This window comes from Loxodonta africana, chromosome 23 (genome assembly GCF_030014295.1).
Source record: "Loxodonta africana isolate mLoxAfr1 chromosome 23, mLoxAfr1.hap2, whole genome shotgun sequence".
In the NCBI taxonomy this organism is placed as follows: domain Eukaryota; kingdom Metazoa; phylum Chordata; class Mammalia; order Proboscidea; family Elephantidae; genus Loxodonta; species Loxodonta africana.
The window spans coordinates 12256716-12281170 of record NC_087364.1 but is presented as its reverse complement, the minus strand read 5'-3'; the positions used below and the strand labels follow the sequence as shown (position 1 = coordinate 12281170).

At 38.5% G+C, this 24455-nt stretch overlaps 1 protein-coding gene across 3 annotated transcripts in view; it reads left to right on the top strand.

The window, feature by feature from the left end:
* TPP2 (tripeptidyl peptidase 2) overlaps positions 1–23799 on the top strand; it is a 90116-nt gene extending 66317 nt beyond the window's left edge. For 2 of the 3 annotated variants that reach the window (XM_064275249.1, XM_023553181.2), the window contains 5 exons: positions 10750–10846; positions 11883–12013; positions 18601–18808; positions 21090–21209; positions 23574–23799. In XM_064275249.1, the coding sequence (XP_064131319.1) occupies positions 10750–10846; positions 11883–12013; positions 18601–18808; positions 21090–21209; positions 23574–23663 (646 nt within the window). In that variant the 3' untranslated portion in view covers positions 23664–23799. Of the gene's footprint in view, positions 1–10749; positions 10847–11882; positions 12025–18600; positions 18809–21089; positions 21210–23573 lie in introns of those variants that run through there. The other variant, XM_064275250.1, reaches the window with a different exon arrangement.
* Positions 23800–24455: the final 656 nt, after the last annotated feature.

Here is a 24455-nt window from a genome sequence, read left to right as displayed (position 1 = left end):
CAAACCTCAAGAAACTGTTCATCCTAAGGAGCGGGAATTAAATTGGATTACTGTAGAGAGCAATTTATATCCGGGGCATTGTTGAAAACAACAGAGGAATTAGCCAACAATTAGTGGGACTTAACAGAAGGTGTCGTCAGGGAGAGATGGACAAAGAGAACCCTGGCAAAACCACTGCTTTCCCAGGGTGCCTGGGGTTGTACCCAAGGCTGGACCTCCTGAGGACGAGTACTACTTGCGGTAGGAATGAAGTCTAGATTTGACTCAAATAATCCAGACAATCACTAAACAGATGAGCACATATTATTAACAAACCCTGAAAGGAATAGGGGGGGCCGGTACCCAAAGGTCCTACGGTATGTTTTGTTTCCATACACACACACACACACACACACACAATCATGAGACATGTAAAGGAAGAGGAAATAATGACATATACTGGAAGAAAAAAAACAGATGCAGCGCTAGAGGTGCTCACTTGTCTATGCCAAGAAATATGGAAGACAGCTTCCTGGCCAACTGACTGGAAGAGATCGATATTTATGCCTTTTCTCAAGAAAAGTGGTCCAACCCAATGTGGAAACTATAGAACAATATCATTAATATCACACGCAAGCAAAATTTTGCTGAAGAGCATTCAAAAACGGCCACAGCAGTATATCCACTGGGAACTGCCAGAGATTCAGGCAGGTTTCAGAAGAGGACATGGAACCAGGGATATCATTCCTGATGTCAGATGGATCCCGGCTGAAAGCAGAGAATACCAGAAGGATGTTTACCTGTGTTCTATTGACGGTGCAGAGGCATTCGGCTGTGTGGATCATAACAGACTATGGATAACATTGCGAAGAATGGGAATTCCAGAACACTTAAATGTACTTATGAGGAACCTTTACATAGATCAGGAGGCAGTTGTTCGGACAGAACAAGGGGATACTGATTGGTTTAAAGTGAGGAAAGGTGTGTGTCAGGGTTGTATTCTTTCACCATACCTATTTAACGTGTGTGCTGAACAAATAATCCAAGAAGCTGGACTATATGAAGAAGAACGGGGCATTAGGATTGGAGGAAGACTCATTAACAACGTGCATTATGCAGATGACGCAGCCTTGCTTGCTGAAAGTGAAGAGGACTTGAAGCACTTACTAGTGAAGATCAAAGACCACAGCCTTCAGTATGGATTACACCTCAACATAAAGCAAACAAAAATCCTCACAACTGGACCAATGAGCAACATCATGATAAACAGAGAAAGAATTGAAGTTGTCAAGGATTTCATTTTACTTGGATCCACAAACAACAGCCATGGAAGCAGCAGTCAAGAAATCAAAAGACGCATTGCATTGGGTAAATCTGCTGCAAAGGACCTCTTCAAAGTGTTGAAGAGCAAAGATGTCACCCTGAAGACTAACTAAGGTGTGCCTGACCCGTGGTATTTTCAATCACATCATATGCATGTGAAAGCTGGACAACGAATAAGGAAAACCGAAGAAGAGTTGACGCCTTTGAGTTGTGGTGTTGGCGAAGAATATTGAAGATTCCATGGACTGTCAAAAGAACGAACAAACCTGTCTTAGAAGAAGCGTGGCCAGAATGCTCCTTAGAAACAAGGATAGCGAGACTGTCTTACATACTTTGGACGTGTTGTCAGGAGGGATCAGTCCCTGGAGAAGGACATCATGCTTGGCAGAGTACAAGATCAGCAGAAAAGAGGAAGACCCTCAACGAGGTGGACTGACACAGTGGCTGCAACAATGAGCTCAAGCATAACAATGATTGTAAGGATGGCTCAGGACCGGGCAGTGTTTCGTTCTGTTGTGCATAGGATCGCTATGAGTCGGAACCGACTCGACAGCATCTAACAGCAACAACAACATACTGGAAGAAAAGCAGAAAGAGAAACTGCTGTAAAAGTGACCAGATGTCAAATTTAACAGAAAAAGATTTCAAAGTAGCCAGTATAAATAGTTCACAGAACTAAAGGAAAGCTTGATTAAAGAAGTAAAGGAAGGTATGATGATAAAGTGTTGCATCAATTAGAGAATAAGAAAGAACCAAATGGAAATTCTGGAGTTGGGAAGAACTGAAATGAAAAATTTACTTAGAGCTTCTCACAGATTTGAACTGGCAGAAGAAGGAAACAACAAATGTGAGTATAGATTGATAGAAATTATGCAAGCTGCAAAATAGGGAGAAAAAAATGAACAGAACCTTAGAACAGGACACCATTAGCACACAAACATGTATAATGAGAATACCAAAAAGAGAAGAGAAAGCAGAAAAAAATATTGGAAGAAATAATGGCTGAAAACTTCCCAAATTTCTTGAAGAACACTAAATTACATATCCTGGGAGCTCAACGAACTTCAAGTAGAATGTAAACACAAAGAGATCCACAAAATGGTGTATGATAGTTAAAATGCTGAAAGTCAAAGACGACAAGAAAATCTTGAAAGCAGGAGAAGAAAAACAACTTATCACCTACAAAACCAAAAACCATTGCTGTCGAGTCGATTCTGACTCATAGTGACCCTATAGGACAGAGTAGAAGTGTCCCATAGAGTTTCCAAGGAGTGGCTGGTGGATTCGAACTGCTGACCTCTTGGTTCGCAGTTTAGCTTTTATCTCTTGCACCACCAGGGCTCCCATTACCTGTGGGGCAAACCCAGTGAGATAAAGATCTGATTTCTCAGTAGAAACAATGGAGGCCAGAAGACAGTGGGTTAACATTCCGAGTGCTCAAATTAAAAACACCAGCTAACAATCCTGTATCCTGCAATGCTGTCTTTCAAAAATGAAGACAGAACTTCCTCAGATGAACAAAAAATGAGAGAATTTATTGCCAGCAGACTAATAGTAAAGGAAGTTCTTCAGACTGAAAACAAGTGACCCCAGACAGTAATTTGAATCTACACACAAAAAAACAAAACCAAATCTACTGCCATCGAGTTGATTCAACTCCTAGTGACCCTATAGGGCAGAGTAGAACTGCCACATAGGGTTTCCAAGGTGGTAAATCTTTACAGAAGTAGACTGCCACGTCTTCTCCCATGGAGCCACATGTGATTTTGAACTGCTGACCTTTCAGTTAGCAGCCAAACGCTTTAACCACTGAGCCACAAAGAGCACCGAGAAAGGTGACTGTGGAAATATAAAAGACAGCAATAATGCATATTTTTCTCCTTTCTTCTTTTTACTGATTCTAAGAATCGGTTGCATAAAATAATATGTATATAATGTATTGTGCCTATAATATGTTACTAATATATGTAATATATTTCTAATATATATGTGATGTTATTCTAACATATTTACCAATAACAGCACAAAGGAGGTGGAAGGACATTTCCTTAGGTCTAAGGAAATAATTACAGATGTAAAGTGGTATTTATAACAGTGTGTTTGGGTTTGTAACATTAATAGCAAAAAAGATGGAAATGAGAATAGAGCTGTAGATGGGTTACGTTTCTATATCTCTCTGGACTTAAGCTAGGATACAGCTAAAGCTTATTGTAATAAGAGGTATAGTAAGACCTAGAGCATCCATCAGGAGGGACCAGTCCTTGATGGAGAATATCATGCTTGGTAAAGTAGAGGGTCAGCAAAAAAGAGGAAGATCCTCAAGGAGATGGATTGACACAGTGGCTATAACAGTGGTTTCAAACATAGCAGCGATGGTGCAGGACTGGGCAGGGTTTCGGTCTGTTGTGCATAGGGTTGCTATGAGTCAAACCAACTTGACAGCACCTAACAAGAGCATCCACTAGGCACAAGATCAGCAAGGAAATTGAAGACTTGAAAAACACTATAAACCAACTAGACCTAACAAGCATCTTTAGAACACTCAACCCAATAATGGCAGAATATGCATTCTTAAGTGCACACGGACTATTCTTCAGGATAGGACACATGCTACGCCATAAAACCAACAAATTTAAAGGAGTAAAAATAGTGCAGAGTATGTTCTCTGACCAGAAGGGAGTGAAATTAGATGTCAAGAGAAAACAATTTTGAAAATTGATACTACTGTAGAAATTAAACATAAATAACAAATGGGTCAAAGAAGAAACCAAAACAGAAAACAAAATACTTAGAGATACACAAAAAATCAAAATATAGCTTTAAAAAACTTAAAACATGCAGCTGAAACAGTGATTGGGGTAAATCCGTAGCTATATGTGCCTATATTAAGAAGAAGGATCTGAAACAAAACTTAGCCTTCCACCATAAGATACTGGAAAAAGAAGAGCAAACTAAACCTCAAACAAGGGAAGGAAGGGAATAGTAAATAAACAGTAGAGCAGAAATTAATGAAAAAGAGAAAAAAATAAATAAGTGAAGCCAAAACCTGGTTCTTTGAAAAGGTCAACAGAATTGACAGAACTTTAGCTAGATTGACCAAGAAAAGAGAGGGGACATTATTACCAACCTTGGAGAAAGAAAAGGAATTATAAATGAATACTATGAACAATTACATGCGGACAAATTTTAGATAACTTGGATGAAATGTACAAATTCCTTGAAAGACAAAAATGAGTAAAACTGACTCCAGAAGAAATAGACAATGAACATACAACAAGTGAGACTGAATTACTACCTTGGTTACCTAGTGCTGCTGTAACAAATATTACCAGTGAGTGGTTTTAGAACAGAACTTTATTTTCTCACAGTTCAGGAAGCTAGAAGTCCAAATTCAGCATATGGCTCTAGGGAGAGGTCATTTCTTTGTCTGAGCTTCTAGTAGCCAACAATGCTTGGAGTTCTTGGACTTGTAGATTCATCTGTCCCTATTGTCATCACATAGTGTCTGTCTTCCCCTGCACTTGCTTGTCTCTGTGTCTGTGCCACCCCTTATAACTCAGAAATGATTAGGTTTAGGACACACCCTACGCTGGTAGGGCCTCATTAACATAACAGAATAACTTATTTCCAGACAGGATCTCATCCACAGGTACAGAGATTCCACCCTGTATTTTGTGTGTGGGGAGGGGGGGGACACAATTTAATCCATAAAAATTACTAATCAAAAAATTGCCCACAAAAGAAAGCCCAGGCCCAGAGGGCTTCATCACTGAATTCTAACAAACATATAAAGAATTAATATTGTGTCTTCACAAACTTCCACAAAACAGAAGAGAAGAGAATATTTCCCAACTCAATTTCTGAGGCCAGCAATACCCAGATACCAAAATCAGAGAAGTAACTACAGGCCAATGTCTTTTATAAGTACGGGAGCAAAAATCAACTAAATACTATGAAACACAGTCCAGCCACATATACATATGTGTATGTGTGTGTGTGTGTGTGTGTGTGTGTGTGTGTATATCTATATGTATGTGTGTATATATATGTATATATATTTTTTTCACCATGACCAAGTGGGATTCAACCCAACAATGTAGGATAAGTTGAACATTTGAAAATCAATTCATGTAATAGATTATATCAATAGAATAAAAGCAAAAATCAATGATCATTTCAATAGACACAGAAAAAGCAGTTGACAAATTGCAGCACCCTTTCATAATAAAGTCACTCAACAAACTAGGAATACAGGAAACTTTGTCTACCTGATAAAGGGCACCTACGAAAAACTGACAGCTAACACCGTACTTAAAGGTAAAAGACTACTTTATCCTGAAGATGAGGAGGAATACAAGGATGTCCACTCTCACCACTTCCATTCAGCATTGTACTGAAGCTTCTTTTGTTGTGTGCTGTCAAGTAGATTCTGACTCACACTGACTATATATGACAGATCCTAGGCTGTAATCTTGATGGGAGCAGATCGCCAGGCCTTTTCTCCCACAGAGCCAGTGGCTTGGTTTAAACTGCCAGCCTTTCAGTTAGCAGGTTACCACCAAGCCTTATAACCATTGTGGTACCAGGGTTTGTTCTGAAGGTTCTAGCAGGTACAATTAAGTCAGAAAAAGAAATAAACATCCCTACTGGAAAGGAAGAAATAAAACTATTCACAGATGTCATGACCTTGTATACAGAAAATCTTAAGGAATCCACTAAAAAAATATTAGAACTAATAAATGAAGTTCAGCAAGGTTGCAGGATAAAAAAAACAAAAACAAAGTAGGACTCACACTTCCCGATTTCAAAAGTTACTACAAGATAATGACAGTCAAGACAGTGTGGTACTGTCACAAGGATAGATATATGATGAATGGAATAGAATTGAAAGTCCGGAAATAAACCCATACATACATTGTCCAAACTGTGGACAACCAGTTTTCAACAAGGGTGCCAATGCCAAGACCATCCATTGGGGAAAGAATCATTTTAACAAATGACGCTAGGACAATTGGATAGCCACATGCAAAAGAATGACATTGGACCCTTACCTCACACGGTATACAAAAATTAGCTCAAAATATATGAAAGGCCTAAAAATAAATGCTAAAATAATGAAACTCTTAGGAGAATACATAGGGGTAAATCTTCATGACCTTAGACTTGGCACAGGATTGTTAGGACACCAAAAGCACAAGGAACTTCATCAGAATTAACCTTTGTGCTTCAGAGAATCCATCATGAAAGTGAAAAGACAACCATAGAATGGGTGAAAATATTTATAAATCATATACCTGATAAGGGATTTGTATCCAGAGTATATAAAGAACTCTTAAAATTCAATATTAAAAGACACATAGCCCAATGAAAAAATGGCTAAAGGATCTGAATAGATATTTCTGTAAGAAAGATATGCAAATGGTAATAAGGACCAGAAAAGATATTCATCATTAGTCATCAGGAAAACTCAAATCAAAGGCTCTATGAGATACCGCATCACACAAACTAGGAGACTAGAATCAAAAAGTCAGATAATAATAAATGGTGAGGATGTGGAGAAATCGGCACCCTCACACGTGCTGGTGGGAATGTAAAATGATGCAGCCGTTTTGGAAAACAGCCTGGCAGTTCCTCAAATGATGGAACAGTTACAGTATGATCCAGTAATTACCTATCCCCCCAAAAAGAAGAATGTTCACACAAAAACTTGTACGTGAACGTTTATAAGTATCATTATTTGTAATAGCCAAAGGTGGAAGCAATCCAAGTGTCCATCAACTGACTAATGGATAAACAAAATGCAATATAGTCATTCAATGAAATATAATTCGCATAAAAAGGAATGAAGTATTGATACATGCTACAACATGAATGGAGTTTGAAAACATTATGCTATATCAAAGAAGCCAGTCTCACAACACCCCATGTTACATGATTCCATTCATATGGAATGTCCAGAATAGAGAAACCTGTAGAGACAGAAATTATATTAGTGGTTCCTTAGGTGTAGTGAGGAGTTGGGGACAGGGTTTTGATAGCTAAAAGGTAACAGGGGCTTCGTTTTGGTTGATGAAAATCTTCTGAAATTGACTGTGGTGGTGTTTGTACAAGTCTGTGACTATACTAAAAACCATTGAATTGTATGCTATAAATGGGCGAATTGTGTGGTATATGAATTATATCACAATAAACAGGTTTATTGCATGTGTTCTTAAAGATGCAGGCTTTAATGAAGTTGATGGAAATGTTAGAGACTGGAAAAATTATTCACCAAGCCATAACAAATGTCATTGCACTGTTCAGAAAATGGAGAGAAGATCGAAAAGGATATTGACACAGTAGATGTTTTAGAAGAAAATGGCAAGAATTAATAGACATCACTTGCAGAATTTGTGAAACCTTTGAATATATTTTTTTTTGCAAACAACAACCCTCTCTGTCATTAAGCTGTAGTATGGAAAAGGTCCACCACTCATGTATCAGTTTGTTGTCCTATGGTGGCTCATGTGATGTTGGAAGCCGTGCCTCAGGTATTTCATATTTCATAAACCTGTCCATGGTGGACAGGTTTCAGTGGAGCTTCCAGACAAAGACACACTTCGGAACAAGGACCTGCTGGTCTCCTTCTGAAAAAATTGGCCAGCGAAAACTTCATGAAGAGCAGTAGAACATTGTCTGATATAGTGCCGGAAGATGAGGCCCTCAGGTTGGAAGGCACTGAGAACATGACTGGAGAAGAGCTATCTTCTCTAAGTAGAGTCAACCTTGACGACATGTATGGAGTCAAGCTTCCGGGACCTTCGTTTGCTGTTGTGGCATGACTCAAAATGAGAGGGAACAGCCCCAAACATCCATTAATAATCACACATGGGATGTACAAAGTATGAATCTAGGAAAATTGGAAGTCACTGAAATTGAAATTAAATGCATAAAGATTGATACCCTAGACATTAGTGAGCAGAAATGGACTGGTCTTGGCCATTTTGAATCGGACAGTCATGATCTGTTATGCTGGAAATGGCAAATTGAAGAGGAATGACGTTGTGTTCGTCGTCAAAAAGAACATTCCAGGATCTATCCTGAATTATAACACTGTCAGTGATAGGATAATATCTGTACGCCTACAAGAAAGACCAGTTAATACAACTGTTACTCAGATTTATGCACCAACCACTAATGCCAAAGATGAGGAAATTAAATATTTTTACTAACTTCCGCAGTGTGAAATTGATCAAACGTGCAGTCAAGATGCAATAAGTACCCGTGATTTTAGAGCCAAAGTATGACCTTAAGTGTATCGCACCTGAATTTAGAGACCATCTCAAGAATAGATATGACAACATTAAACAATAATGACCAGATTAAGCTGTGGATGACACCAAGGGCATCATACATGAAGAAAGAAAAAGGTCATTAAAAAGACCGGACAAAAGTAAAGACCAAAATGGATTCAGGACAGACTGAAACTTGCTCTTGAATGTAGAGCAGCTAAAGCTTTTGGGAAAAAACGATGACATAAAAGCCAAACAGAAGATTTCGAAGGGCGGCTTGAGAAGACAAAGTATTACAGTGAAACTGCGAAGACCTGGAGTTAGAAAACTAAAAGGTACGAACACACTCGGCATTTTTCAAGGTAAAAGAACTGAAGAAAAAATTCAAGGCCCCAGTTACAGTACTGAAGTATTCTTCAGGCAAGATGGAACCCTGCTGGTACAGTGGTCAAGAGCTTGGCTGCTAACCGAAAGGTCTCCAGTTCAGATCTACCAACTGCTCTTTAGAAACCCTGTGGAGCATTTCTTGAACAACACAGGAAGCACCAAAGGAAGATGAAAGGTATGCAGAGAGTCACTGTACCAAAAAGAATTGGTTGATGTTCAGCCATTCCAGGAGATAGCATATGATGAAGAAATCCAAGCTACATTGAAGGCACTGGCAGAAAATGAGACTTCAGGAATTGGCAGAATACCAATTGAGATCTTTCAACAGCGTGAGGCTGGAAGCTCTCACTAGGCTATGCCAAGAGATTTGGAAGACGACTACCTGGCCAACTGGCTGGAAGAGATGCGTACATATGCCAGTTCTAAAGAAGGGTGAGGCAGCGGAATGTGGAAATCATTGAACAGCATCATTAATATCTCACATAAGTACAGGTTTGCTGAAGAGAATTCAGAAATGGTTGCAGTAGTATACAACAGGGAACTGCCAGAGATTCAAGCTTGATTCAGAAAAGGATGGGGAACTAGAGATATCATGGCTTGATGTCAGATGGATCCTGGCTGAAAGCAGAAAATACCAGGAAGATGTTTATCTGTGTTTTATTGACTGTGCAAAGGCAGTCAGCTGCACGGATCATAACAAATTATGGATACCATTGCAAAGAATGAGAATTCCAGAACAATTAATAGTGCTCATGAGGAGCCTGTGCATAGACCAAGAGGCAGTCGTTTGAACAGAACAAGGGGATATTGAGTGGTTTAAATCAGGAAAGGTGCATCAGAGTTGTATCCTTTCACCATACTCATTCAGTCTATGTGCTGAACAGATAATCCAAGAAGCTGTTCTCTATGAAGAAGAATGTGGCATCAGGACTGGAAGAAGACTCATTAACAACCAGCAATATGCAGATGACACAACCTTGTTTGCCGAAAACAAAGAAGACTTTTAAAGTATTTACGGATGAAGATCAAAGACCACAGTCTTCAGTATGGATAACACCTCAACACAAAACACATCCTCACAACTGGACCAGTAAGCAACATCATGACAAATGGAGAAAAGATTGAAGTTGTCAAGGATGTCATCTTATTTTCATAAAATAATTATTTCATTCTCAAAGTTAATAAACTTTACTTTTGCTCTATTTACTAGGAAATTTGGGGCATATTTTACGTGAGTTTACCATATGTGACCTGTCTTTTGTGCTGGATAATCACCCGTGGCATTTTAATTTATTTTTATCCTGAATGCATGTCATCAGGAAGAATTGACATAGGATTTTTCACCTTCCCTATCTGGGTACATGGAATGTCTCTTGACTTTTTTTAAGACTAAGTTTTTCAGAAATGTTTACAGTGTTCTTGTAGCTATTAGATATTTGTAAAGATTTTAATCATTCTAACCATTTCTTAATACACCTTCCCTCCTTTTTATATTGGTGAAGCTGGTATGTAGGAAAACTTGATGCTTATTTCTCTGACCTTTTTAAACTCTTAACTTAAATAATTTTTAGTGTGATTTTCTTTAAGTAAAAGTTAGAATACGTGTTATAAAATCCATGCCTAAGATAATGATGACTTCATGTCTTTCTCAATAACTATACTTATGTGTCAGGTTAATGGCTGATTTCATTGGCTGGAACTTGGAAACAGTGTTAAATAATAGAGAAGACAAGAATTGTTTTTTTCTTTTTTAAAATAATGAATGTTTCTCTCTTTCTCATGTACATAGGCTGGATTCTAATGATATTTATAACGAATTGAAAGAAACGTATCCTAGTTACCTTCCTCTGTATGTTGCAAGACTTCATCAGTTGGATGCTGAAAAGGTTGGTGGTATTCATTTTTAATATCAGTATCTTGTTTGTAATAGTCTTTAAGGTTTGTATTAATAAAATACATTTGTGTTCTGTTCTTGCAGACAGAAGATGGTTTTTCTTAAATTGAATGTTTATTAAACTCTTTTCATTAAGCTCATTGTAGAACCTGGCCACTGCTCTTGAGTTTAGTTTAGGAATTGTGCTCGTGTTTGCTCAGCAGAAGTAGCAGTAGGGTAAGGTACTGTGAAGGTTGCTTTAGCGACCTTAACCTGAAGAGGGCCCTTAATCTAAGGCACTGAGGGCAATGGTCCTGGCCAGTTGCAAATTCAAACACATTCAGCGAAAAAAGAATCCCTACTGTATAGTAACTTTGTTAATGATTCTCACTTTGAGGAATTGACCATAGTTCTAGACAGTCTTAATGTAGACTAGCGCTCATCAGTAATCATGGCAGCAGGAAAGTGCTAGCTATCATCAGTTAAAAATTATCAAGGGTTTAGAGTAAATACAGGATGTTTAAAGGAGATCTTTTTAAAGATTTTAACATGAGAGTAGCAGATTACTGAGAACACGATCAGAATTATTGTTAGAGTGACGTTCTTGTTGACTGGCATTTTTGAGTTTTAGTGATGAACTATTAAGAATTCATTTCATCAGCTAGTTGTACTTTTGTTTTTATGTGATGTGGGACTGGAGTGACATAACTGATTGCATTTCCAACATTTTTTCTTAAAATACATAGAAAAACAGTTGGGAAAAACACTTTGTTTTTATGAGCATTATATTTCACTTAACTTTGTCACCGTTTATCAACAGGTGATGTAAATCAGATTTCTGTGTCTGAGCTGAGGTTCTCTGGAGATGCTGACAATTACGAAAACCAGATTAGGAGATAACCAGAGCCCCCTGGGCTACAAATAGGTTCCATTGTCCACCTTCGCTGGATTTGCAGCCCTTATTGTTGAAATGACAAAAATGAAAACGCGCTGGTATACTGATGGATGTATCAGTTTGGGTTCCTTACTACTTTTTTTTTCCTCCCTAGGAAAGGATGAAAAGACTCAATGAAATTGTTGAAGCTGCAAATGCTGTTATTTCTCATATAGATCAGACAAGCCTAGCAGTTTATATTGCAATGAAGAGTGACCCCAGACCTGACGCAGCTACTATAAAAAAGTACCTAACCAGTAAATACTCTTTCTTGCATCTCATTTCTTAGTTACCTTTTTAAAAGTTCGAGATGGATGTTATTTAGTGTGTTCTTTTCTGCTGTTTGTTAGATACTTATTATTAGAATGACCAGTAGTTGGATAGTCCCTACCTTGGGAATTTTATGATGAGGTTTTTCAATTAAGTTAAGCAAAAGGAAAAGTCCTTTGGTTTCTCTGCCATTAGGTGCTGTCAAGAGGTGAAGGAATTTGAGTAGTTGCAATAAACAGTCCAGTCATGTGAGGATTTATGTAACAGTTTTTAAACTATTGTTTAAAACTATTTAAACTATTGACTAATTGCATGAAAAACCTGAAATTCCGCTTGTAATACCCAGTAAAGAGTTGTGCAGTATTGTTGGGGGAGAAGAAAGGGGTTAGTCCTTATTAAACCTAAGGTTATATGGAAAACAGAGAGGCTTAACTGGGCTTATAAGTGACTGATGTGTTTCCTTCTTATTGGAGAGTGTGATTTCCAAATACTGGTTTAAAGGTCCCGCAAACCTTTGAACCAGTCTGGTCTTTGGTCACTTTGACCCTCCTGGGAGCTCTCACCATCATCTCCTGGTAGCTCTCCCAATATCAGTTTTTCCTCTGTCTTCACTTTGGTTTATTTTAAACTTATGGGTCATGAACTTAGGAGGATAAGAATATCTTCATTCTCTTATAGTTATTATAAGTAATAAACCAGAGTTGTCTAGGGTACCTGAAAGTACTGTCATTTTCCTTAGGGAGTCCAGGAACTTCAGTCAGAAGAGTTTTTTCTACCATAAAATATTTGCACTCTGAACTGCTGGAACTCCTGCGTTACATACGTTGTTCGCACTGATGTTGTAGGATCTTAGGAATCTTACAAACAGTAGTTTTCAAGTGGACTGAAATTTATTCAAAATTGTTTTTTTTTGCCGTTGTTAGCACCCTTTCATATTTTCCAAAGAAACAGATTCAAAACATTGCCTTTGGTTTTTCTTGTTGTTAATAATAATACTTAAGTGCTTATTATGTACAAAGAACTATTTAAGGCATTTTAAATAAGTTCTCTTATTTAAATTTAATCTTCTAAACAACTTGTGAAGTTGGGACTTTTTACCCCGTTTTCACAGAAGAAGACACTGACGCTCCGAGAGGCTGAATGCCTTACCTCAGGTCACAGTGCCAGGAAATGGGAGAGCCAGAATTCAAACCAGGACCTGTCTCCACAGCCTGTGCCTTTTTGTTTCTGACAAGCAGCTCTTCATATTCTTAACCTCTTCTTATTCAGATTAACTTCCCTCATTTTTACTAACAAAAAAAAAATGGAAACATCAACTCACCTTTGCCTGTATACCCATTCTTGGTGCTTTCCTTCTGCCTCTGAAACGCTTCTCTTTCTCTCCAAACACTGGATTCTCTTTCCCCTCCATCTCCTTCCTAACTGCACTCCATTAACATGACTTTCTGACTTCTAACAGGACTTCTCTTCATTCTCCCTTCAGGATTTTCACCTCAGCCTGTTGTTGCTGTTGGTTGTTAGTAGACTCCTGTTGACCCCACCTCAGCCACCAGACATTCAGAATTCCTTCTCCTCAGTTGGCCTCCAGTTTATAGTAAGAGTAGTTCCACCCTGCAGTTTTACTTTTTAATAGTAGTCAGTGTTAATATTATTACATGATTTTCTGGCCTTGATCATTTTAAAACTATCTTCCCCAGAGTGTGAGCAATTACCTAGTTGCCAGAAACAATGGCCTATTTGAATCTCCTCTGACCTCCCTACAGCATCCAACATCAGCTGTCCCCTGTGCTTTCATAACCAAACCAAAACACATTGCCGCGGAGTCCATTCCGACTCCTAGTGACCCTGTAGGACAGAGGAGAACTGCCCTGTAGGGTTTCCAGGGAGCAGCTGGTGGGTTTGAATTGCTGACCTTTTGGTTAGCAATTTGTGAGAACAATATAATTTCCTAAAATTTAGGAATAGAATAACATGTTGGGGCTCATTTGGAAATTTTGGTAAGCATTAAGGTTCCTTTATTCCTCCCGATATTTTTGGCCTTTGTTTTCTTAATTTTACCAGTCACAGAGGAAAATCTTAATTCCAGGTTAAAGGTAGCCAGAAGTGTAATATTATGTTTTCAGTCTCATACTAGTCCACTTTTTCTTCGGTATTTTTATCTCAGTGTTTTTTTCAGTGTCTGCCCTAGAGAATGTTGAATGTTCTGACTCCAGTGGCTACTAAAAACTATAATAAAATAGGGTACTGGTTGTTCAAGAATACAGCTACAGAGACTTTCATATATACTGAGCTAAAACTAGAAAGGAATCATAAGGCGTTGTAAAAGTGCCAGCATTGAAGTTAGAGTAAATTTTTGGCAAAATTGAGTCAACTTGTCCATCCTTAATTATATTTTAATTATATTTTCCCAAGCCTTTGCTTTGGCCAAAATGAAATGGACTTTGGCCAGATTGTGTTTGAATGGAGGACCATATCCAGACGTGAAATACATTGCTTCCAAAGCAAGATGCTCTCAGGAAATACTGTTTCTTATAAGTATTGTCTCTTGGCAGGTAGCAGCAGATCTAGTTAATGTAAGGCCACCATTTTGTAATCTTAAAAATAGTGTTAGCTTTTTCTAAGTAATACCAATTTTTCGTTAAACTGCAGTTTAGTTAGTGCATTATAATATCTGATTCAAGTTAAAATCCTTCTTAAAATTGTATCTGTTATCACCTTGTTAGGTAACTAACTAGATTCGATTCAGAAGGTATTTATTGAGCAAACACTGTGTGTAAAACATCACTGAGAGGGATTTAAAAAGTGAGCAAGACACTCTGTACTCTTAGAAAACTTGTGATTTAATGAAGATGATGTTGCTAGATAGAACATGATTAAGATATAATATTTTAAATTGTAGAAATCTAGAAAGGAGTAGTGACTTTCCTCTGAGTGGGGAAGACCTTCTAGATGAATAAGGTATTCAGTCTGAGCAGGTTAGTACTGAGAAGAGATTAGAAAAGGGATATTCCAAATATACGGAGCTTAGGTTATTTGATCAGCGGATGCAAAAATAGAAAAGGATCTTACCATTTAATCCAAGGTTTGCAAGTACAGGTCATCTATTCCACCCCCACCTTGCCTTCTTGTGCACTCTTCATTCTTCTGGGCCTTCTCCAGGCTGCTAGGGCCAGTCAGTATTGGCATGACGGATGAAACGTGCGCTGCCAACCCAGTTCTGTTCCAAGGCCCCTTTTTTCCTTTGCAAAATGGAAGTAATTGTGCCTGACTCCTCGAGTTGTTGTAAAGAGTAAATGAAGTGCTACTAAAAAGACATTTAGGATGACACATGTCATCTAAAGGCTTCAGGGAGAGTGGCAAAGAGGAACCAAAAAAAAAAAAAAAAAAAACCAAACATGTTGCTGTCGAGTGGATTCTGACTTTTAACAACTCTGTAGGACAGGGTAGAATTGCCTCATAGGGTTTCCAAGGCTGTAACCTTCATGGACTCAGGCTACCACATCTTCTGTGGAGCAGCTGGTGGGTTCCAACCACCAACCTTTTGGTTAGCAGCCTAGTGTTTTAACCACTGCTCAGTAAATGAGCGACTTACATGTCCCTCAGCTTTCAAGTTCCAAAAAGTTATTTGTAAATCCTCTTGTTCTTAAGTCCAAAGTAACCAACCGAGGGTTTTATTTTGTAATCCCCAGACATATTTCCACAAATAGAGAGTGAAAATTGGTTCTTTAAAAGCTTTAAAACTCTTTGCTGATAAATCTTAGGCATCTTTTGGGCTTAGTTTCATCTGCATTGCAGTGTATTAAGGTCAGTAACTACCCTCTCTGATGAAATCAGCAAATATGAGAGGAAATTTCTTGCCAGCTTCAGTATTCACATTGCCTCGCCACTGACTGTGGAGACGTAGATGCAGGTGGGCTTGGAACCACTGAGAACATCCCAGTCTTGGCAAACATTTCATTAGCAGCACTTTTCATGATACTTCGCCTTCAAGTTCCTAACGTGTAGCCTCCTAAATTCATGTACAACTAATAGGTGTGCAAGGTTAATAGACTAGCCATTGTGCACCCAAGTTGTTGCATACCTCCTCCCTGCCGCCATTTTGGTAATTGCCTTTCTTGCTAATGATTGTTGATTTTTATAGGAAGTCCCAACAGATTTCACATGTTGCACATTTTACTGTGGGTCTTGCAGAATCATCATTACTGTTAGTCAGTTCATCCCATATCTGTGTGCCACATTGTCATTTTCTCAGCACTTTCAATCCCCACTTGCTTCCACGCTTCTCCAGCCTGAGTTGGACAAAGTGCTTCAGCTAGCCAAAACATTCTAGAGACTACAGCTTTTCCCTAGAGGACTTGTTATTACATTTCGTTAGACAACTCTTTATTGTCTGTTCTGTGCCAGGCGTTGTTCTAGGCACTTAGAATACATCAGAAGAACAGAGAATGCCTACCATGGAGCAGGGTAGTTTACCATAGCGACTAAGAGCACGGCTTCCAGAGCCAGACCGTTGAACTTAGGATCGTGGACCTGCCACTTACTAACTGTGGGACCTCGAACAAATGGCTTAATCTCTTTGTGCTTCAGTTTCCTCTCTTGTATAATGGGGGTAACAATGGTATCTTACTCATAGAATTGTTTCGAGTGTAATTGAGTTAATAATGTTAAAATACTTAAGTTATTTGCTGGTACAGTCATAGTAGTGTTATGCTCACTCTGTACATGAGAGTTGGTGACTAGAGAAGTTTCTGTGTGTGTCTGTACATACGCATTGATGAATATGAAATAAGAGTTACAAGGAATCCGAAAACTTAAAAGATCAACCCAATTAAGAATTGTGTGGTTGGCACAATTTGTTGTTAAATGCCATCAAATCAGTTGCGGCTCACAGCAGCCCTTTGTACAACAGAATGAAATGCTGTCCAGCCCTGTGCCATCCTCGTAAGTTTGTGTTTGAGCCACACAAACAATCGTGTTGACACAGTTTAGAACCTATTAGTCTTTCAGTTCCATTTCTTTATGGCATTCTTTTTCAACCAGTTTCCACATTTGAATGTGGAAATTATTAAACAGTCTCATTGATATCACACGCAAGTAAAATTTTGCTGAAGATCATTCAAAAGTAGCCACGGCAGTACTTCAACAGGGAACAGCCAGAAATTCAAGCCAAATTCAGAAGACGACATGGAATGAGAACATCATTGCTGATGTCAGATGGATCCTGGCTGAAAGCAGAGAACACAAGAAAGATGTTTACCTGTGTTTTATGGAGTATACAAAGGCATTTGACTGTGTGGATCATAACAAATTATGGATAGCATTGCAAAGATTGGGAATTTCAGAACACTTAATTGTGCTCATGAGGAACCCGTACGTGGATCAAGAGGCAGTCGTTCACACAGAACAAGGGGATACTGTGTGGCTTAAAGTTAGGAAGGATGTGCTTCAGGGTTGTATCCTTTCACCGTACGTATTCAATCTGTATGCTGAGCAAATAATACGGGAAGCTGACTGTATGAAGAAGAATGTGACATCAAAATTGAAGGAAGACTCATTTACAACCTGTGTTATGCAGATGACACAACCTTGCTTGCTGAAAGAGACTTGAAGCACTTACTGATGAAGGTAAAGACCACAGTCTTCAGTATGGGTTCCACCTCAACATAAAACAAGAATCCTCACAACCGTACGAATAAGCAACATCATGATAAATGGAGAAGAGATTGAAAGGTGTCACAGATTTCATTTTACTTAGATCCACAATTGACATCCACGGAAGCAGCAGTAAAGAAATCAAAAAGCGCATTGCACTGGGCAAATCTGCAAAAGACCTCTTTTGAAGTGTTGAAAAGCAAAGATGTCACCTTGAAGACTTAAGGCTCTCCTGACCCAAGCCATGGTGTTTTTCAGTCATATGCATGCGAAAGCTGAACAGTAACAAAGACCAAAGAAGAATTGATGCCTTTGAATTATGGTGTTGGTGAAGAATATTGAATATACCATGGACTGCCGAAAGAACAAACAAATCTGTCTTGTAAGAAGTATAGCCAGAACGCTCCTTAGAAGCAAGGATGGTGAGACTGCGTCTTACATACTTTGGACATGTTGTCAGGAGGGATCAGTCCCTGGAGAAGGACGTCATGCTTGGTAGAGGATCAGCGAAAAGAGGAAGACCCTCAACAAGATGAACTGACACAGTGGCTACAGCAGTGGGCTTAAGCATAACAACAATTTTCAGATGGCACAGGACCGGGCAGTGCTTCGTTCTGTTGTACATAGGGTCACTGTGAGTCGGAACCAACTCTTCGGCACCCTAACAACAGCAACAACAACAAGAACATTTCAACCAAGTGCCACTCCCCTTTACTCATACAGCATGTATGTGTAATATAGTGGCTCGTTTGGTTTCTATGAATAATAAGGAATCTTACTTGATGAATAATACAAGTGTACGTATGCAGATATACAGTGTTTCTGCATTGTAAATCTTAGGCCAAAAATTGCATGAAAAAGACTAAAGACATTTTACTGACATGTGAAATATGCTTTGGTTTGGTGTACAGTGACATGGACAAACAGAAGTCTACCCTGGTAGATGCCCTTTGTCGAAAAGGATGTGCCCTGGCAGACCATCTTCTTTACTCACAAGCTCACGATGGGGCTGTTTCCGGTGACACAGAAGTGAAAGAGGAGGAAGGAGAAAGTGTTTTGGATTCTCTGACGGAAACTTTTTGGGAAACTACAAAATGGACTGATCTTTTCGACAGTAAGGTAACTTTTCTGCGTCTCAATTTCTCATAGTTCTTGGTGATTATTAGGTCGAAAACATCTTCTCTCTTGTGCTGAGTGGCTTAGCTGTTTCAGTTGACTGGCCAGAAGGGGAAGGAAATAGAAGTCTTCTCAAAGGCATCTTCTTGCTTTCTTACGTCTGTTTATATACTAACTTGTTTGAGGGGCAGGTGTTCTGTTTAGTGTAGATATTGTTGGTTTTTCCTCAAAACTCTTTGAACTCTAAGTAATTATCTTGATTTATAGTTAATCAGTTTAAAAAAAAAAAAAAAAAACAGTTTAAAACAGCACCAGTGCACTTTTTTTGGATTTTGATTATTATTACGAAGGTTTTAAAACTGTTTTAGCTCCCTAGCATGATACTTGCGGGAGAGATTATATAACTACAAGGTTTTTTTGTTTTTGTTTTTTTAAATCTTCCCATGGAGATAAATAGATGAAATCAGTACATTTTTGTGAAATCAGTCAGTAGAATTCCCCTGTCAAGTACCACCTGTTGTTTTGTTGTAGTAGACAAATACTTGTTTTCAGAATTGAATATGGTAATTTGCCAGAACACATTCTGGAAAGACCAAAAACCTGTTGCTATTGAGTGGATTCCAACTTAAATCAACCCTATAGGACAGACCCTGGTGGTATAGTGGTTAAGAGCTACAGCTGCTAACCCAAAGGTCGGCAGTTCAAATCCACCAGGTGCTCCTTGGAAACCCTATGGGGCAGTTCTACTCTGTCCTACAACGTCACTAGGAGTCGGAATCCATTCGATGGCAGTGGGTTTTTTGCTGCTGTTGTTGTTATAGGACAGAGGAGAGCTCCCCCATGGGGCTTTCAAGGAGCAGCTGGTAAATTTGAACTGCCAACCTCTTGGTTAGCAGCCAGGCTCTTAACCACTGTGCCACTGGGGCTCCAGAATTCTGGAAGTAGGAGAAAATTTTTTCTTATACATGCTTCAGGTTTTTTCATAACAGCACAGTGGTATGTGTATGTACTTGTATTCAGGAAACTGCAGAGATCAGTATTACATAGAGGTTAGGAATTCAGAACTAAAATCATACCCCCTTGAGTTTGAATCCTACCTCTCCCGTTTTTATCTCTTTGACCTTAGGCAAGTTACTGAACTTGGATGCCCCGGTTTCTTGTGTCTTGAATGAGGATAGTGACAATGCCTACCATAGACTGTTACGAGTGTGTGTTAAAAAAAAAATGTGTGTTAAGTACCTGGAAAATCATCAACAATATTTGCTATCATTGTTAACAAACAATTATTGTGTATCTACTCTGTGCCAAACAGTACTTAACTGCTGGAAACAAACATAGATAAGAATCTGGTCCCTGCCTGTGGGGAGCTTAACATCTAGTCAATAAACACTTGATGAATATCATGATAAAACTGTGGGATAATTGTGTTTCTGCAGTATTGTTGTTGCTGTTGTGTGCCATCGAGTTGATTCCAATTCATAGTGACCTGAAAAGAGTAGAAGTACCCCCATAGGGTTTCTAGGCATGTAATCTTTACGGGAGCAGATCTCCAGGTCTTTTTTCCCCAGTGGAGCCACCGGATGGGTTCAAACCGCTTTCAGTTAGCAGCCAAGTGCTTAACCTTTGTGCCACCAGGTCTCCTTGTTTTTGCAATGATACTATTGTATTAGTCTATGCATGGAATTACTTGTCTGTTTACTAAGTCTATGGCAATAATTGTAGAATATTTGTTTGGCTCTAGAATACAAACACATGTGACAGGATTCTTGTCTTTGAGGACATTCTCTGTGTTCTAAAACCATATAAATTAATGGTTGCAAATAATCTGACATGCAGTGATTAAAGGTATAAAACTTATCCAGAGGACGTAGTTGAGAGTAGTTACATGTTTGTAGAATCTGATACTTTATCAATTTTTGTCATTTACAATGTTGGTAACTTACAGTGGCTCTTTATATTTTCTATTTCTATCCTAATTTGCGTTTTTAAATCCTTTACACTAGCTCTGCTTTCTTTCACGTAAAGTGGCATTTTCGTATGGATTCCAACAGCTTGAGATTTACCATAATGTTAGTTTTCTTCCTGAAAATACATTGTTAGGTCTGTGGAATATACCCAGGTCTTTTGAAGATACTAATTTTTTTTAACTTGTAAAAAATTTACTTGGTGTATAGCATATTCATTTTAAATGTCTGTTAAAACCTTGATTTTTTCATTACTAAAACTGTATGCCTTAAAAATGTAAATATTTCATAGGTAACCTTTATCTTGTTTTATATTGTAGGTTTTAACATTTGCATACAAGCATGCACTAGTAAATAAAATGTATGGGCGAGGCCTTAAATTTGCAACTAAACTTGTGGAAGAAAAACCAACAAAAGAAAACTGGAAAAATTGTATTCAAGTAAGTGATATTTAACCTGTCACTATTAAATGTCACATCAGCATTGCATAGTGCAAAGATAGGTAAAAAGCCTTAGTGTAGTGATCTGATGACACTGATTTTATCACGGCTAATTCCTACTGTAGCGTCCCTCAATGGTGCAAAAGGTAACCAAAAGATTGGAGGTTCGGGTCCACCAAGAGGTGCTTTGGAAGAAAGGCTTGGCAAGCCACTTCCCAAAAAATCAATTGTTGAAAACCTTATGGGGCCTAATTCTACTCTGACACACCTGGGGTCACCATGATCAGAATTGACGCTGCAACTGTTTTGTTTTGCTATTGTTTTTTAATTATTACTGTAGCACAAAGGTGATCTGAATTATAAAATAAATACATGGGAAACATTCAATAAACAATTAAAAATTTTAAAGCATTTTTAGTTTCTATCCAGAAAACCTGTATTGAGCCTCACTTGGTTTTAGGAACTGTTGGCTTTCCAAGTGTTTTCAACAGAAGCAAAAATACGAACAAAGTTTTTCCTTCATGAAGAAAATAATTTCTTTTAGATACATATTTCTTCAATCCTAAAATGGGTGCATTTCTAAGATTTACATTTGATTTTATTCTTCATTTAAGTTGATAGACCATTTTGTTCATTATATTACCATATATCGTATTACATCCAGACAAATTCTGTAGTTAAGCCTTCTGCACCATTATCAAATATAAAAATTTACTAAATTCTGCCAAATTCCCCTTAGTTTCACCTTGTCTCTAGACATGCATGATTAGTTTCTGCCTAAAGGATACATAGAAGGTAGGGAGTTTTGGTGGTGCCAGTTCACTTTCGTGAGAGATGCCTGGGGTCTTAAACGCTAGCAAGCGGCCATCTAAGATGCATAAATTGGTCTCAACCCACCTGCAGCAAAGGAGAATGAAGAACACCAAAGACACAAGGTAAATATGAGCCCAAGAGACAGAAAGGGCCACATAAACCTGAGACCAGAAGAACTAGATGGTGCCCGGCTACCACCAATCCTTGCCCTGACAGAGAACACAACAGAGAACCCCTGATAAACAGAAGAGCAATGGAATGCAGATCTTAAATTGTCGCTGGTCTAGAAGAAGTGTACCTTACTGAGGCTGTCATTCAGACGTAGAGCTGACCAGCAGGTCCCTGTACAAGTGTTTGATGATGAGAATGCATGATAAGTGATTTTTACTCTTGGAGCTTTTCTGTTTACCCCACTAGTCAGTCCAAATGGGAGACGTGGAAAATCAGCTTCTTCAGGTCTTTGAACAACTAAGAGAACTCTACCTGGAACTAGCTGTTAGTGTGTCTACTGTGATACCACGTAGCATCTAATCCATAAGCACTTATATCTGTGATGCGAAGGTCTCGTCTGATCTGCCCAGACGTTCACGTCGGGATGTATTTTATGTTTTAACTTGTCTCCCCTCCGTGGTTCCCCCCTACTGTCTGCTCTTCACACAGCAGCCAGAAAAGATGTCTTCTGACACCTACTGGTGCATCCCCACCACACTGAGAATACAATGGAACTCCTCACTGTGGCCCACAAGGCCCTACGATCTGGCCCCTGCCTACCTCTCCGACCGTATCTTTTATTACACCTCCCCTTATTCATTCTGCTTGTGCCACATTGGCTAAAACAGTCATACCCATCCCACCTTAGGCCCTGGGCCCTAACCGTTCTGGCTACACAACCTGCTGTTCACCAGATTTTCACATGATTGCTTTCTTCTTGTCGTTCTCATTTTAGTTTAAATGTCACCTCCTCAGAGATCCCTTTCTGCGCCATCTAACTTGACTGGCTAACTTCCCCATCACTCTGCATATACGTCAAGTTTTCTTTTTACTGTATACTTCATATATCTTAATTGTTTACTTACTTATTCATTTATTCATTTGCTTATTCATTATTTATGTCTTTTCTGCATAGAACATAAGTTTCTTGAAAGTAGCAAATTGAGTTTTTCACTGTTGTTTTCCCAATGCCTATAAAAGGCATTTAGGAAAAAATGAATGAAAGGAAATGAGGTGGGCAGAAAGGTAAGGAGTAGGTGAGTTAAGTTGGAAGGAATAAGGGCAGACAGGTTAGTAGGTAGGAGGGAAAGAAAGAAGGTTAATAGGAATAACACTCAGCAGAATAGGTTGGCAAAAAGGAAAGTTGTCAGTAGAAAGAAAGGTTATTTGGTAGGAAAATTGGTTGCTTGGTTGAGAAGAAGGAATGTTAGTGGATTGATAGGGAGAAAGGGTCTGTATGCTACTACTTTATTTATTATCTAATAACAGACTGTATCCTAAATATTGAACCTGAAAAACCTGTTCCTTACTTTAATAATAGATTGCTTCGTTTTGTTTTAGCTGATGAAGTTACTTGGATGGACTCATTGTGCGTCTTTTACTGAAAACTGGCTCCCCATCATGTACCCTCCTGATTACTGCATATTCTAAACTGAGAACCAAGACTTAAAATTTTAAAAAAGAAACTTTTATAGTGAATGGGTATAAAAACAGATTTGTGGCATTTTTAGTCTAATGCATGTTTTCATCCGCTATCAAATACCGATTATTAAACGATGTGTATTTATCGGAGAGTTCACTGGCGTGTGGCTTCGTACATGTAAACCTAGACCGCTGACATCGTGGTGTTTTCTTATTGCCTCACATTGCTGGCAACAGGATGTGCCCTGACTGCCAGCGCCAAGGACTTTCAGCTGGGTTGCAGAACTACATGCATGACAGATTTTGAGCAGTAACTGCAAGCCTGTAAAATTTTATTATTTTATAAATGAACAGGGTTTTAACATGGCTTGACTTTAATTTTTTCAATTGTATGAAGGCCTTAAAAAAGCTACATTTAGCGTAGCTAAAATTATTTGTTGGACTAAAAAGTAACAGAATCTCATTTCACAGATTTTTTTTGTTTTTGTTTTTGGCAAACGTTTACATTCAATAATGGGGAAAACATGAAACCATCACAAATGTGTGGCAATTGCTGGAGCATAACTGACTCAGTAAATCTTCATCTTGGAGCTATTTCAGGCAAATCATTTTTAACACTGCCCTGAAGGTGCAGAGCACCGAAAGGAATTAATAATACATGTGTAAGTGCCAGACAGCTAATTCTTCATCAGGTATTGTGAAGATACACACGCGGTATGTCTGTTAAATTGAAATAATGTAAAACACATGAATAAATGTGCAAATCCAAGATCACAGTACACCATATGCACTCTGATACCT